The sequence below is a fragment of the Dipodomys ordii genome, unplaced genomic scaffold (assembly GCF_000151885.1).
Source record: "Dipodomys ordii isolate 6190 unplaced genomic scaffold, Dord_2.0 Scaffold5, whole genome shotgun sequence".
Lineage (NCBI taxonomy): Eukaryota > Metazoa > Chordata > Mammalia > Rodentia > Heteromyidae > Dipodomys > Dipodomys ordii.
Genome location: NW_012267221.1, coordinates 21,931,576 through 21,945,679, shown reverse-complemented (window position 1 = coordinate 21,945,679; position 14,104 = coordinate 21,931,576). Strand labels below are relative to the sequence as shown.

Sequence of the window (14,104 nt, the reverse complement as noted above, 5' to 3'; positions counted from 1 at the left end):
TTTTGTTAGGACTGAGATCTTTTTCTAAAATTGACTCTATAATGTTTCTTATATATGAAAAGAATTTTAAAACTATAACAGTAAGAAAATATTAACATTTTGAGGCAATAAGACTAAAGATTGCTTTAAAAATGTTCCTAATTACAATTCTCACTTGAAAAGAAATACCAAACATGGATATTGGTTTACCATTCCCTTTGGGACAACTTACTTTGTAATTCTTTTTTTTTTAATTAAAAAAAATTTTTTTTATTGTGAAAATACTGAACAGAGGGGTTACAATTACATGGGCAAGATAATGAGTACATTTCTTATCAAGCATTGTAGCCTTACTTTGTAATTCTTTGGTAAAAGTAGAATTCCCCAAGATCTGGAAAGCCAGATTCCTAAGTAAATAATTTCCCAGCTACTTACAATATATAGGAAGTCAAACCTGTAAAAGTCCCTAGTGGAAAGTAATATGACATCAGTAAAAGCAAGAAGTCTTTTTGCTGTTACCTATCTTGGATTAAAATAATAAAACAAACTAAAACCATCAGAACCTCATGAAGTTCATCAAAAGAAGAAAATCTGCAGTCTTTCTAATCTGGATTTATGCCCAAGAGTCAGGCATGCTATCTTGAATGCCCATTAGCAACTGGAGCTTTGTTTTCACTAACATACATCTAATTGTGCAGCCTTTTCTATTTAAGAAATTATTCTAATGCCAACATTGAAATACTAGGCTATGAAATACTGGGGGCTATAGATGTTTAAAATTGCTCAAGAAAAATGATAACCATCACAGCAGATTTTCATTCAGGTTCTTCCTTTCTACATGGTCCACAGTGGAGGCTACAGTATCTGATTAGTAGAGAACAGTTCCTCCTAATGTTTAAATCATGCATTCCTTCACGATATTTCAGCCTCATTGCAAACTTACTCTATATAAAAAGCATTTCATAAACTTTGTAGGGAACTGTTACCTTTTAAGAACAATAATATGTCTTTGTTGTTGTTGGCCATGGGGCTTAAATTCTGGGCCTGGGTGCTGTTCCCTCAGCTCTTCAGCTCAAGGTGACACTTTCACTTGAGCCACAGCAACCACTTCCAGTTTTCTGGTGATTAATTGGGGATAAGAGTCTCATGAACTTTCCTGCTCAGGCTAGCATTGAACTGTGATCCTCAGATCTCAGCCTCCTGAGTAGCTATGATTACAAGGTGTGAGCCACCAGCACCTGACCAATGGTGTGTTTTATCAATAACTTATCTGGCTTAAATGATACCAGAAATGATCTCAAAATTTTATTGCAGTTATTGTCCTCAAAACTAAGTATGCTTCCTCAGTACAAACAAGAGTATTAATCTCTAACCTCTCACTTCAAAGAGGAAAATCAAGTAAATAACAAGAAATTAGTCAGAAAGCCATATTTTGCTTTCTACTCAGAGAAAAATAGTGGAAACTGAGCAGAGTGATGATGGCTCTCACACCTGTAAGTCTAGCTACTCAGGAGGCTGAGATTTGATGATCTGGGTTTAAAGCCAGCCTGGGTGGGAAAGCCTGTGAGAACTTATCTCCAATTAACTTCCAAAGGGTGGAAAAAAGCCAGAAGTGGAGTTGTGGCTCAAGTGCTATCCTTGAGGGAAAAAGAAAAGAGCTCAGGGACTGAGCCCTTAGTTCAAGCCCCACAAGCCACAAAAAAAAAAAAAAAAAAGCCACAAAAAAAAAAAAAAAAAAAAGGTTAATACTGGTAAAGTATAATCTTTGCATCTTTCATTTGGTGATATACTACACCATTTAATAATGTCAGAAGATTCTACATCAATTATCCTTGTCTCTTTTCTCTCCTGTAATTATAAACTTCAAAGATAATTCCTTAAAGTTTTGTGTTTCTAAAAAATGTATAATAATGTTGAATGAATATAGGTCTACACTAAGATTTTTTTGGGGGGAGGGTGAAGAAATTTTTCCTCAAAAGCAAAAACTCTGTTGACAAGTATTTTACAAATACTCACCAATTTTATTTTCTTTTATAATAGAACATAATAACTTGAGTCCAATGAGCATCTCACTTGCCATACCGTGATTTCCAACCTTACACAATATTGTGATTTAACATGAATGTTTTCTCTTTTTTTCTAGTTAATTTTACAACCAAGACAAAAATAGAGCAACTCTCACAATGAGTACATTGATTTTTCTATATGCAGAAAATGTAATCTGCTGAAAATAGAATTTCTGACCCATAACTTGAGCTGCCATCTTTGGTATATAATACGAGTGACCCGTTTATGACAACTGAAATGCCAGAATGGAGAAGTCTCACATAATTATAACTAATAATTTTAGATCTGAAAGGAAATTGAGAGATAATCTAATCCAAACCTATTTCCTAGATAAAAGAAGGAGGAAGACTTGGTTAGAGTTACCCTTCTTGTAGGTACCAGAACTAGAACTAGAGTTTCAGTCTAATATTCATGGTCAATTGTTACTACAGATTACTTATAGTTAAAAATTGTGTTGTTATTTAGAATTCTCTCTCAATAAATCTTTGTTAGACTGTATTACAAAAGAACAAGTATGTTCAAATTCTGATTTGTAATCTTCCTAGTTCAAGTTAAGGACAGGTTTAAGGAAATGTGTAACTTAAAATGGATAAAAATCAAGATCCAGTCATAATCCTTTTCCTTGAATCCTGAATTATGTTGATTTCAATACTAAATCTTAGATCTTTGTCACCTTCCTTTTAAGACTTGTAGAAAGTTGTTGATCTCAAAGTGTGGGGCTAAATCAGTGCCAAAATTTGGGTCATATAAATACTTTTCCTTCATGGCTATTACAACCAGAAACTAAATTTCAGAGGTGGTTTAACTGATGAAGAGCTCGTATGTACAATAGTCTTAATCAGTGAAAAAATAAGAGCATTGCATTTATTTTTAAAGTACATACAGATGGAAAGAAAATAATTCAGAGAAGTAAAAACTAACCTATGGGAAATTTTCACTGACGGATGATCCAAGCATCAGTTCACAATGCCTACAGAAAACTACAGAATGCTCTGTATAAGGCACAAAGCTTTAAGGTTCTGAGGAGGTTCTCAAAATAGGAACTTAAAAAGGGGATGAAGACAAAAAAAGAAACAAAAATTCAAATTGCAAGGAGCAAAGATGAAAATTTGAAAAGTTAACATATATTTGTTTTTATTTATAGATAGTATCACAGGAACTATAAAGCAGAAAAAGGACACTGGAATGGAAGTTAAGTGTATGCATGCTGTGACTAAGAACAATGTTTCTACATACTATGGTCAGGAAGAACATATTAGTGTTACAAGAATATGTAATCATGTAAAATATGCAGAACTTATTTAATCTGTGCTTTAGAAATAACTATATACAGTATGGTGAGTTGGAAAGAATTTAAAAGAACAACAAATGCTAAATATACACCAGTGTATTAGAATTCAGAAAAAGCTGCATTCTGTAAAATCAGTTAACTGTATTAAAAATGACAAAACAAAATGCAAGATATAAAAAAGAAACGCTGTAAGATTGACTTACTGCATTAAGTCCACAGTTTAATCCATGAAATTCCTTTTAATTATCATTTAGATAAAGGCATGCAAATAGTCTTAGGATCTATTTAAGCATCGTCCCCAAATCCACTAAGTCTATATGCTCATTCCCTTCCACAAACTAAGCAGGTATTCGGGTAGCTGCTTCCTCTTCTGCATCTGCTCGGTTTGCATTAATTTCTGCAAGTGTTCGGCCGAAACGTGCCCATTCATCATTGCGGGGAACAGCAATCTGCTGTTAAAGAAAAGACAATGTTTTATGTACAATGAAATAACAGATCATCTTACTATTATTCAGTTTGTTTAAAAATAATTTTTCCATTAAAAAAGTAATAATTGACCTGAATGGCCTTTCCATAATTACAGGGACTATTACAATGATTTACACCATTTCAAAACAAAAGCTGGTGTTTGTGAAATATGTTGTGACAACCTCAGAGAAGACTTTGCTATTTCACCACCGGTGCAAGAGAGAGTAACAATGATGCATTGTAAATGTAACTCCTGTGCACCATCTCCAGGATTTTGCTAGTTGGGAGGAATTCCTTTTAACATTTTTACTTTATTCTTGCACTATTCTTAGTATGAAATAGTTCTCGAAACATGGTTCATAAAAGCTGGTTTCTCAGAACTATTTATTTATGGAGCATAAAGTAACCTTTCTTGATACTGCAATTTCTTCACCAGAAGCTATGCTACTACTTAGCATTTAGTGTTATATCAAAAGCAAAAGAGGGAAAAAGGAGTTTGTGATGCTTTTGTTTCACAGAGCCAGTCCAGTGATACATTTTTTTTCTTGTTTTCCTTAATATTACAGCATCTGACACTGCTATGATAGGGCACAAACTGCTCAAGGGTGGCAAGTGGATGTACATACTTCTAAGTCTACTCTATCCAGTAGGGCAGCTACTAGACAAATGTGACTATATAAGTTAATCGAAATTAAATAGAATTTTCGGTTTACTAGCCACCATTTTTTTCAATGGTTTTATGCAGAAAGTAACTACCCTATTAGTCAGTGCAGACACAGAACACTTCTATCTGTACAGCTAGTTCAACTGGTGTTCTAGAATAATTCAATCTACCTCCCTTCAGATCCATTTGTGACAGGCCATGGGATATCTTGATAGGCTGGGGAATCATAACATATAGCAGAAGAAAAAATGACTATGGCATAGGACTACACAGGAAAAAGTCAACGCTGGGCACTGTGGACAGCCAAGCAGAGCACTAATGATGTCAGACCAGCAACGTGTCCTACTGGAACAATTATAATGGCTTCACATCAAGACTCAGGTTTTAGCATTCACATTTCACACAACAATCAGAAAACTCTCATATTACTTTTGACAAAAAAAAAAAAGGACACGAATATAAAATGGAGACTATGGGAATAATTAATAAGTAGGATGAAAGAAAGGAAAAGTGGGAAGAATAAGACACATTGTACATATGTATGAAAAGTCACAATGAAACTCCTATTTATTTTTTTTGTTGGTCATGGGGCTTGAACTCTGGGCCTGCGCGCTGTCCCTCAGCTCTTCAGCTCAAGGCGAACGCTCTATCGCTTGAGCCACAGTGACATTTCTGGTTTTCTAGTGGTCTATTGGAGATGAGTTTCAGAGACTTTACTGCCCAGGCTGGCTTTGAACCATGATCTTCAGATCTTAGCCTCCTGAATAGTGAGGATTACAGGCATGAGCCACCGGTGCCCAAACCCCTATTTTTTTTTTTTTTTACAATTAAAAAAATTGTGATTAAATGATTACATAGATTTCACAGTATTGTGGGATAGTGATACTTTGTTAAAATCACAAACACATTTTAACCTTCATGGAAAAACCCTATATTTTAATTGATGAAAAAAATGAAAGGGGTGAGGGAGGGGATAAAAATAATAAAAAGGGGTGAATATAATCAAAGTGTATTATATTCATGTATAGAAATATCACAATTAAACTCCTCATATTGTACAATTAATATGTGCTAATAAGGAAATAAAGATACTACTTTTGTTTTCTACTATCTGGCCCAAACATATCTATGAATATAGAATAATATAGTATCTAAATATCAATTCTGTAAAATATCAAAACCCATCTATAACCCCACATTTCTTTTTCTGCCTGAAGATTTCTAGCAGTACATGTGTCATAAAACAAGGTACTTCTGGGCTGGGAAGGTGGCTCAGTGGTAGAGCGCTTGCCTTGCATGCATGAGGCCCTGGGTTTGATTCCTCAGCACCACATAAGCAAAAAGAAAAAAGCTGGAAGTGGTGTTGTGGCTCAAGTGGTAGAGCACTAGCCTTGAGCTGAAGAGCTGAGGGACAGCGCCCAGGCCCAGAGTTCAGGCCCCACGACCGGACCCAAAACAAAACAAAACAAAACAAGGTACTTCCATGTGGTACACTCAAAATCCGTTCTACAGGGATATGGGACATGAAGATTAGAAAGAAAATTAATCTCAAGAGTTACTTTCATGGAAGTATATAACTATATGGTTTAGACAATTCAAGAACCACAAAGACTAGATTTTAGACACCAAGACACCTTCACTATGATGCCACTGAATAGGTGTATTAAATTTATAGGCAGCAAATCCCATACCTCTCCCACATCATATATAACAATCTGTCCTTCAGAATCACCCACGGCAATTTCTCTTCCAGAATGGGTCCATCTTACACGATTAAGAGCAGGATTACCCTCCACAGAAATGCTGGCAGTTGGTACCTAACGTCATTTAAAATATAGTGCAGTGTTAAAAGCTTCATCAAGATTTCTATAAACATGTAAAACAGTAATTCTTTCAATCTGGCTGTTTTATAAAACAGGTGAGAGTAAAGAATTTTTCCAACTTTCTTTCTGTTCAGCAGTATATTGTGAATGACATTATAGCCAATCCTTGAAAATGGTTTGGGAAAATAAATTTAGTCCTTAAACACTCACATGACTGGATAGATCATTTTGGAAGATCTTCTCTTAAATAAAGGATTCATTTTATTTAACTCCTTTAAGTAACCCTAAGCTTGAAAACATATAGCCAAAACACATTTAAAAAGAAAACATTTCAAAAGTCCTTCTAATCAGATCATAGTTCAATTATGGGGGACAGGAATTGTTTTATACTTTGTATCATTGACTGCTTTGAAACCTGTATTTGATAGTTCATAGAAACAGTTCATACGAAGGTTTAGGATGAGCTTTTCTAAAGCCCCAAATTCTTATGAACAGGACAAAGAGAGGCAGGATGAAACCCCAGCCTGCTGGTGCTTTTCTATGCTACACAAGGAGCACCAAACATTTACTGTTTGATACAGACTAAAAAGCGCAATTAAACTTGTCAAGTTTTACAACCTAGCCAAAATAACTACAACTGACATTAATCTTTCCCAAATGATTGGCCCCAAATTAATATAAAAAACGTATTTTGATATATTCTTAGAGTTAACTATTACAGAAAAGATCTATACTTATTATCACTAATCTTTGGTACCAAAATCTAAACTAAGAAAATAAAACTGATACTATTCTAGGAAATTAAAACATGTATACCAAGTCCAATCATCTAGTAAGGGCTCAACACTTTCTCCTAGTATTTCAATGTTCCTCCCCAAACAATCAACTCAGTAGATAATAAGTATTAAAATTATTATTATTTTTTTTGTCTTTTTGTTGGTCATGGAGCCTGAACTCTTTTTCTGTTTATGTGGTGCTGAGGAATTGAACCTAGGGCCTCATACATGCAAGGCAAGCATTCTACCACTAAGCCACCTTCCCAGCCCCTAAGTGTTAAAATTCTTACATTTCCAATTTATAACTTCCTTGCCTTTGTATAACCAACTATTTTACTTCAAGGAATTTGATGTCACTAGGAATGTGAAGAGATGTGAGAAAAGGAACCAAGTGATTTTTCTCCTCAACAACCACTAATGAAATTCACATTACTTATACTACCCAACAGTAGTATAAAAATTTTAAGAACATTTTAAGCCTGTTTAAAACATGGTTTAACAAAAATCTATGATAGTTAAATTTCACTGCTAATAACTGATTTCATGTATAGCAAAATCAGGAAATTTGATCCTCCTTTCTACCTGCATCCCTTCTACCCATTCCGTGTGTGTGTGTGTGTGTGTGTGTGCAAAATCAGGAAATTTGATCCTCCTTTCTACCTGCATCCCTTCTACCCATTCCGTGTGTGTGTGTGTGTGTGTGTGTGTGTGTGTGCATGCGCAAAATCAGGAAATTTGATTCTCCTTTCTACCTGCATCCCTTCTACCCATTCTGTGTGTATGTGTTGCTAGTATTGATTTTTGAACTCAAGGTGTGTGTGTGTGTGTGTTTTGCCAGTATTGATTTTTGAACTCAAGGTGTGTGTGTGTGTGTGTGTGTTGCCAGTATTGATTTTTGAACTCAAGGTCTGTGTCCCTAGTTTTTTCATCCATGGATGGCGCTTTACCACTTGAGCCACAGCTCTTCTCCTGCCTTTTTGGTAGTTAATCAGGGACATGAGTCTCATAGATTCTCTTCTCCAAGCTGGCTTCAAACTGCAATCCTCAGATCTCAGCCTCCTGAGTTGCTAGGATTATAGGCATGAGCCACTAGCACCTGATTCTTCCTTTCTTTTTTGTGGTGCTGAGGATTAAACCTAGGGTCTTACACATGCTAGGCAAGCACTCTACCATGAACAATATTCCAAGATTTTAGTTTTTTGGAGACAGTCTCATTATGTATCTCAGGCTGGCCTTAAACTTACTACATAGCACTGGCTGGCCTCTTCACCCTCAATCCTTCTGCATAAGCCTCTTAGGTGCTGGGATTACAGGTGTGTGCTCCATGTTGGCTTCATATGCACTTACACTACCAGTAATACAGTAATTTTAATCCTTAATAGAAAAAGTCATCAAAATATATATTTTTCATTTAAACAAATGAGACTAAGACTAATGGTTATAGATAATACACAATTTTATCAAGACTAAAAGATAATTTAGAAATTCTGAATTAAGGTTAACATACTTTGACAGTCTGACACTATCTATTTTCTGGTTAAAGAATAAAAAATATCCCAGTTGCCTTGTGAAGGAGACTTTGCCAGGACATTAGAGACATGATACTGCTTTTGAGGAGTAAAAGGAAATGCCCTAGGGCTTGTGGCAATATTATGTCTCCCTTTATTTTTGCACAGCATGCTGTTTGTTATTTAAGGTACAAAGCTTATTTGGTTTCTTTGTGATGAAGCTACAATCATAGAGCCCTTTTACATTCCTTGGGATAAAAGGAATTTCACAAATTATTCAATAAATCTCCAATTTTCTATTTTTCAGTGCAATTTTTGTTATTTTCTTGCTCACCTCTGTATCATTATTGAGATTCCACAAATCCAGTCTCCCCATGCCATCCACACAGGCAAACAGGGCTGGGTGGGTGGGTGACCACATAACATCATAAACGTAGTCTGAATTATCTTCAAATGAATACAAAGGCTTGTTATTCTGAAAGGGAAAGTTGATTCTTAGCAAAGTCAAAATATGACATATACACAAGTCATTAAACTCCTTATCAGTGAAAATAATATGACATGTATTCAACAGGCCTAACATTTTATGATATTTAACTCAACCTAGAAAAAGTTCCTAAAATTTCAGTATAAAATTACCTGGGCATTATAGACTAAGAATCAATTACTGGATTGCACTTTTTTTTGAATTGTAGATGCCATACTATTTTTTTCAAAAAAAGACTTGTCAGCTAGAGTATTCTAGACCAATCCACAAGTAAGGAAAAGAAAATAAGACTGTTATCAGACAGCAATGCTGATATGACAGCAATGCTTTTGGCTAGAAGACAACAGTAATATTTTTAAGGTATTTAAATCCATATAAGCTATAGATTTTAGATAATCAAACCAACTCTTGCAAACATAGTGTTATCAGTATAATAATGCATCCTTAAGAACCTTCTGAAGGGGCTGGGATTGTGGCTCAGTGGTAGAGTGCTTGCCTAGCATGCATGAAGCCCTGGGTTTAATTCCTCAGTACCATATACACAGAAAATGCTGGAAGTGGTGGGGTGACTCAAGTGGTAGAGTGCTAGCCTTGAGAAAAAGCAGCTCAGGGACAATGCCCAGGCCCTGTGTTCAAGCCCCAGGACTGGCAAGAACAAAAAACAAAAAAACAAACCTTCTATAGAATGAATTAGATTGCCAAAAAAGATGAATGAACAAATATGAAACTAAGTACCAGTTGTAACCACTGGTTACTCCCCTCACCCTGCCCCCACTTATTTTATTTTTTTATATTTTTGGTGCTGGTACTGGGGCTTGAATTTGGGATTGTACTCTCACTTGGCTTTTGCACTCAAGGCTGGTGGTCTACACTTGAACCACACCTCCAGTGCTGTCTTTTTGCTGGCTAGTTGAAGGTGAGAGTCTCATTGATTTGTCTGCCTGAAGTTGGTGTTTAATCTTGATCGTCAGATCTCAGCCTTCTGAAAACCTAGGATCACAGGTGGCATAAGCTTCCCTTTATAGACTTATAAACAACATGTAAATACAGGCTACAATATAAATAATACCATAGCAATATAAAATCTAGGCCATCAGACCTTTAGAGGGAAATAAACTTGTTTTCTTAAGAACAAAACAGCAAGAGGATGAAACCCTATTTTAAAAAGGGCTTAAAGCTGGGCACTAAAGGCCCATGCCTGTAATCCTAGCTACTCAGGAAGCTGAGATCTGAGAATCAAGGTCTGAAGGTAGCCCAGGCAGAAAAGTCCAGGAGACTCTTACCTACAATTAAAAAAAGCCAGAAGTAGAGCTGTGGCTCAAGTGGCAGAGCACTAGTCTTGAACAATTCCCAGGCCAACAAAAAATTTGAAAAAGGGCTTAAAAGATATATCAACGGCAGATTCATAGGCCACACTTTGATCCTGCTTCAATTAAGTAATTTTAAGAAAATGAGCATAGACCATTTAATCAAATTAATCACTGCTAATTTTGGCAGGTATAACAATGAAATGGTGATTTTTTTTAAAAAAGAAGAGACTTTCTTTTAGAGACACATACTGAACATTTATGAATAAAATAATGCATATATTTTAAAATATTAAGTAAAAGAAACCAGAGGTATGCCACGTAATACTCATTCTATAAAAAATTACGTACAAACTAGATCAAAAATTTATATTTATAATAAAAAGCTGCTAAATATCTCAGGATATGGTTAGGTCAAATATTTTATCCACTTAGTGGACCAGCCAAGGCAAAAGGTCAAAATTTTAAAAATTAAAAAGAAGGTGCATTTTATAGAATACCATAATGAATATTAATACCTTAACAAAAAAGCAACATATCCCCAAACTTACAATGTGACTATTTTACAATGGTTTCCAAGTTTATTTTAACAAACTTACTAGTTATCTGAGATTAATTATATTTTCTCTAGAAAGCATGCACATTTAACATCAAAATACTATGTCATAATACATTAATTTAACATATGACACTGCAAATTAAAATCCCAAATGGATCATATACTTTTCATTTTGTTGTTAGTACTGGCATTTGAACTAAGGGCCTCACATTTGGCTCAGCTTGTTTGCTTGACTGGAATTCTACCTTTTAAGCCATGCCTCTAGTCCACTTTTTGCCTGTCCTGAGACTTGAACTCGGAGCTTGAGTATTGTCTCTGAGCCTCTTTGTGCTCAAGGCAATCACTCTGCCACTTGAGCCACAGCTCCACTTCCAAATTTTTCGGAGTAGTTTATTGGTCATAAAGAGTCTCATGGATTTTCCTGCCTAGGTTGACTTTGAACCACAATTCTCAGAGTTCAACCTCCTGAGTAGCTAAATCACCGGTATGAGCCACTTGTGCCAGCCCAATTTTTTTTGCTGGTTATTTTGAAGATGGAATCTCATGGACTATTTTTTGACTTGGTTGGCTTCAAACCTCAGTCCTCCAGATCTCAGGCTCCTGAGTAGCTAGGATAAAATGTTTTCTTAAGTAATATATATTTTTTTCTTGCTTTGAAGAGTACTGCTACCTACATGACAAAGAGGCACAGAAGAGCTGCTCATCTCAGGCCTGTCAGCAACTAGCTTCAAGTGTTTGGAAGTCACTACCCCCATCTAAGTTCAGTTCCTTTGTATCAGTGAATCTCAAAGCTTGACTTATTGTAACTACGTAGAGAATTTCTAAAAAATATGCTATTTCCTGGATCTCTCCCTAAGAGAGCCTGATTTAATTGGTCTTGGGTACCAGGAGCACTGACATTTTACTCATGTGATTCTAATGTACAACCGAAACAAAACCATGGAACTAGATAATGTCTATAGGTCTCTCTGAAGTTCTAAAAACTGTCACTTACAAATGATATGTACAATGTGTTTGCCAAAAGAATAAAAACAAAAGTTTTCTTTGAGTAAACAACATCTCATTCTAGCCCAGTAGTGAGAATAATCAGTGTACGGCCAAAAGACAAGCCATATTTTCCCCCCTAAGATGGATATATACTGCATTGAACAATGTCCCCTTCACCTCATGTCTATTTACTGACATGACTTTATTTGGAAATAGGTCCTCTGCAGGAGTGCCCAAGTTAAGATGTATTTCACACAGCATTAGGGTAGGCTCTAAATCAAGTATGATTGATGTCCTTTAAAGTAGAGAAAAATTGGGATACAGAGACATGGGATACAGAGTAGAATGCCATTTGAGAATAGAGATTAGTGATAAAGGTCCAAGCCAAGAACACCAAAGATTGCTGGCATCACTCAAAGCTAGAATAAAATAAAATAAAATAGGTCTCTCTCAAATCTTTCAAAGGTAACTAGCTTTCCAACACCATGATTTTGGAATTCTAGCGTTCTTAAACTGTGGGAGAATAAATTTCTTCTGTTTTTTTAAGCCAACATGCATCATTCTTTATAGCAGCAATAGAAATCTCCTACATGTCATATTTTCAGGTTGGGAAAGTTCTAAATCAATAACATTACTCTATAGTAAGTATTAGATGGTAAGAGTGATATGTAATATCAACATTAAAGAACAGCGGATTCCCTTACTTCCTTACTGACGATACTTTTTGAGGAATGTATCAATTAAAAGCAGTGAAATCCAAAAAAGCAAGCCTTACAAGTAAAATGAAGGAAGTTCCCATTTTATCATTGTCCAGGAGAGAAGCAATCTAAGACAATGGATCATAAGAATTACTACCCCATGGCAAGGCCATCTCTATTTGAAGATGGATGAATCAAGTTATCTTAGCTTGATGCCACTGAATATTTAAATGATAAAACTTCTTTTGTTCTAATTCCTTGCTCACCAAGCAATCTCCTGATTATAATTTGGCTTCCCATGAGGGTTGTCTACAGGAAAACAATGAGCTGGTCAGGCCAGCAGGAGTATCTGGGCCTTCTAGCAGTTAGGTTTCTGGCTCTAAATTAATAAATCAACATTCTCCAGTGTATTACTGTGTTTTAGGAGCCAGCTAGTTTCATTCAGCAGTCTAATCAACTCTAATATCTGCCAGAATTGAGTTTCTGAATATGCATAGGGGAGGTTAGTCACTGGTCAGTAGCAAGTTTATGAGGTAAATGCTGCTAGGTGGGCCTGGGTTTAGATAACTGGACAGCTTTTCCAGAAGAAATGCCACAATTTCAAAGCATTCTTAAATTTCAACTTGCCTCTTATGTACAGAGTTGTTTTCCTAAGCATTTGTAGGATCTTTTAACCTTACTTTAATGGTAGTACCCTCTGAGAGTTAAGCAGGTAAGCTCTCAAAATAAGGCTGGGCTTTGAAACACCAGAGATTGTGAAAAATCTTAATATGCACATGGACTTTATGAAATTCGAAAGCTACTTTTTCTAAGAAATTACTCTGTTAACAATCTTAGCTTTGTCATTTCACAATAAATGTTACTTAGACAAATGCTTATTCTGAAACTAAGATATACTGTGCATCCATTAAAACATTTTCTTGTGTTGTGACTCAGTTGGCAGAGTGCCAGTCCTGAGCAGAAAAGGCTAAGGGACAGTGCCTGGCAAAAAATAAACATTTTCTCCCTAAAATAATTTTATATTCTAAAGTAACCTGTAACAACTCTTTTTTCTTTATTTTATTGTCAAGGTGATATACAGAGAGGTTACAGTTACGTAAGTAAGATAGGGAGTGTATTTCTTGTCGAACTTGTTACCCTTCTCTCATTTTTCTCCCACTTCCCACCCCCTGCCCACCGTAACAACTCTTGTTAAATGTGGTAGAACATTTAGCTAATTTACCAGTTCCACCCCTATCAAGCTCTTCTAGAATCTTTAGTTTACCCTGAGGAAGCTTTCTGTAGTGATTTATTTTTCCAACCCACCAAAGTGCTACTGTTTTTGAGTTTTCAAGTTTGCATTTTGAAACAGTAACAATGTCTTTCAAATATATTAGAAGCAATGTCTTGGTTGGTTCAACTTTACCAATATATGGAAGATAATCTATGTTTGAGTATCACCTATATTATAAATATATTGCTGAATTCAACAAAGTAATGAAAACAGACTG

At 35.6% G+C, this 14,104-nt stretch overlaps 1 protein-coding gene across 4 annotated transcripts in view; it reads right to left on the bottom strand.

The window, feature by feature from the left end:
* Positions 1 to 3,150: 3,150 nt before the first annotated feature.
* The window catches only part of Dync1i2 (dynein, cytoplasmic 1, intermediate chain 2), a 52,822-nt gene continuing 41,868 nt past the window's right edge, over positions 3,151 to 14,104 (bottom strand). For all 4 annotated transcript variants that reach the window (XM_013029192.1, XM_013029185.1, XM_013029178.1 and 1 more), the window contains 3 exons: positions 8,911 to 9,051; positions 6,161 to 6,286; positions 3,151 to 3,789 (listed from right to left, as the gene is read on the bottom strand). In XM_013029192.1, the coding sequence (XP_012884646.1) occupies positions 3,676 to 3,789; positions 6,161 to 6,286; positions 8,911 to 9,051 (381 nt within the window). In that variant the 3' untranslated portion in view covers positions 3,151 to 3,675. The remainder of the gene's footprint in view (positions 3,790 to 6,160; positions 6,287 to 8,910; positions 9,052 to 14,104) is intronic.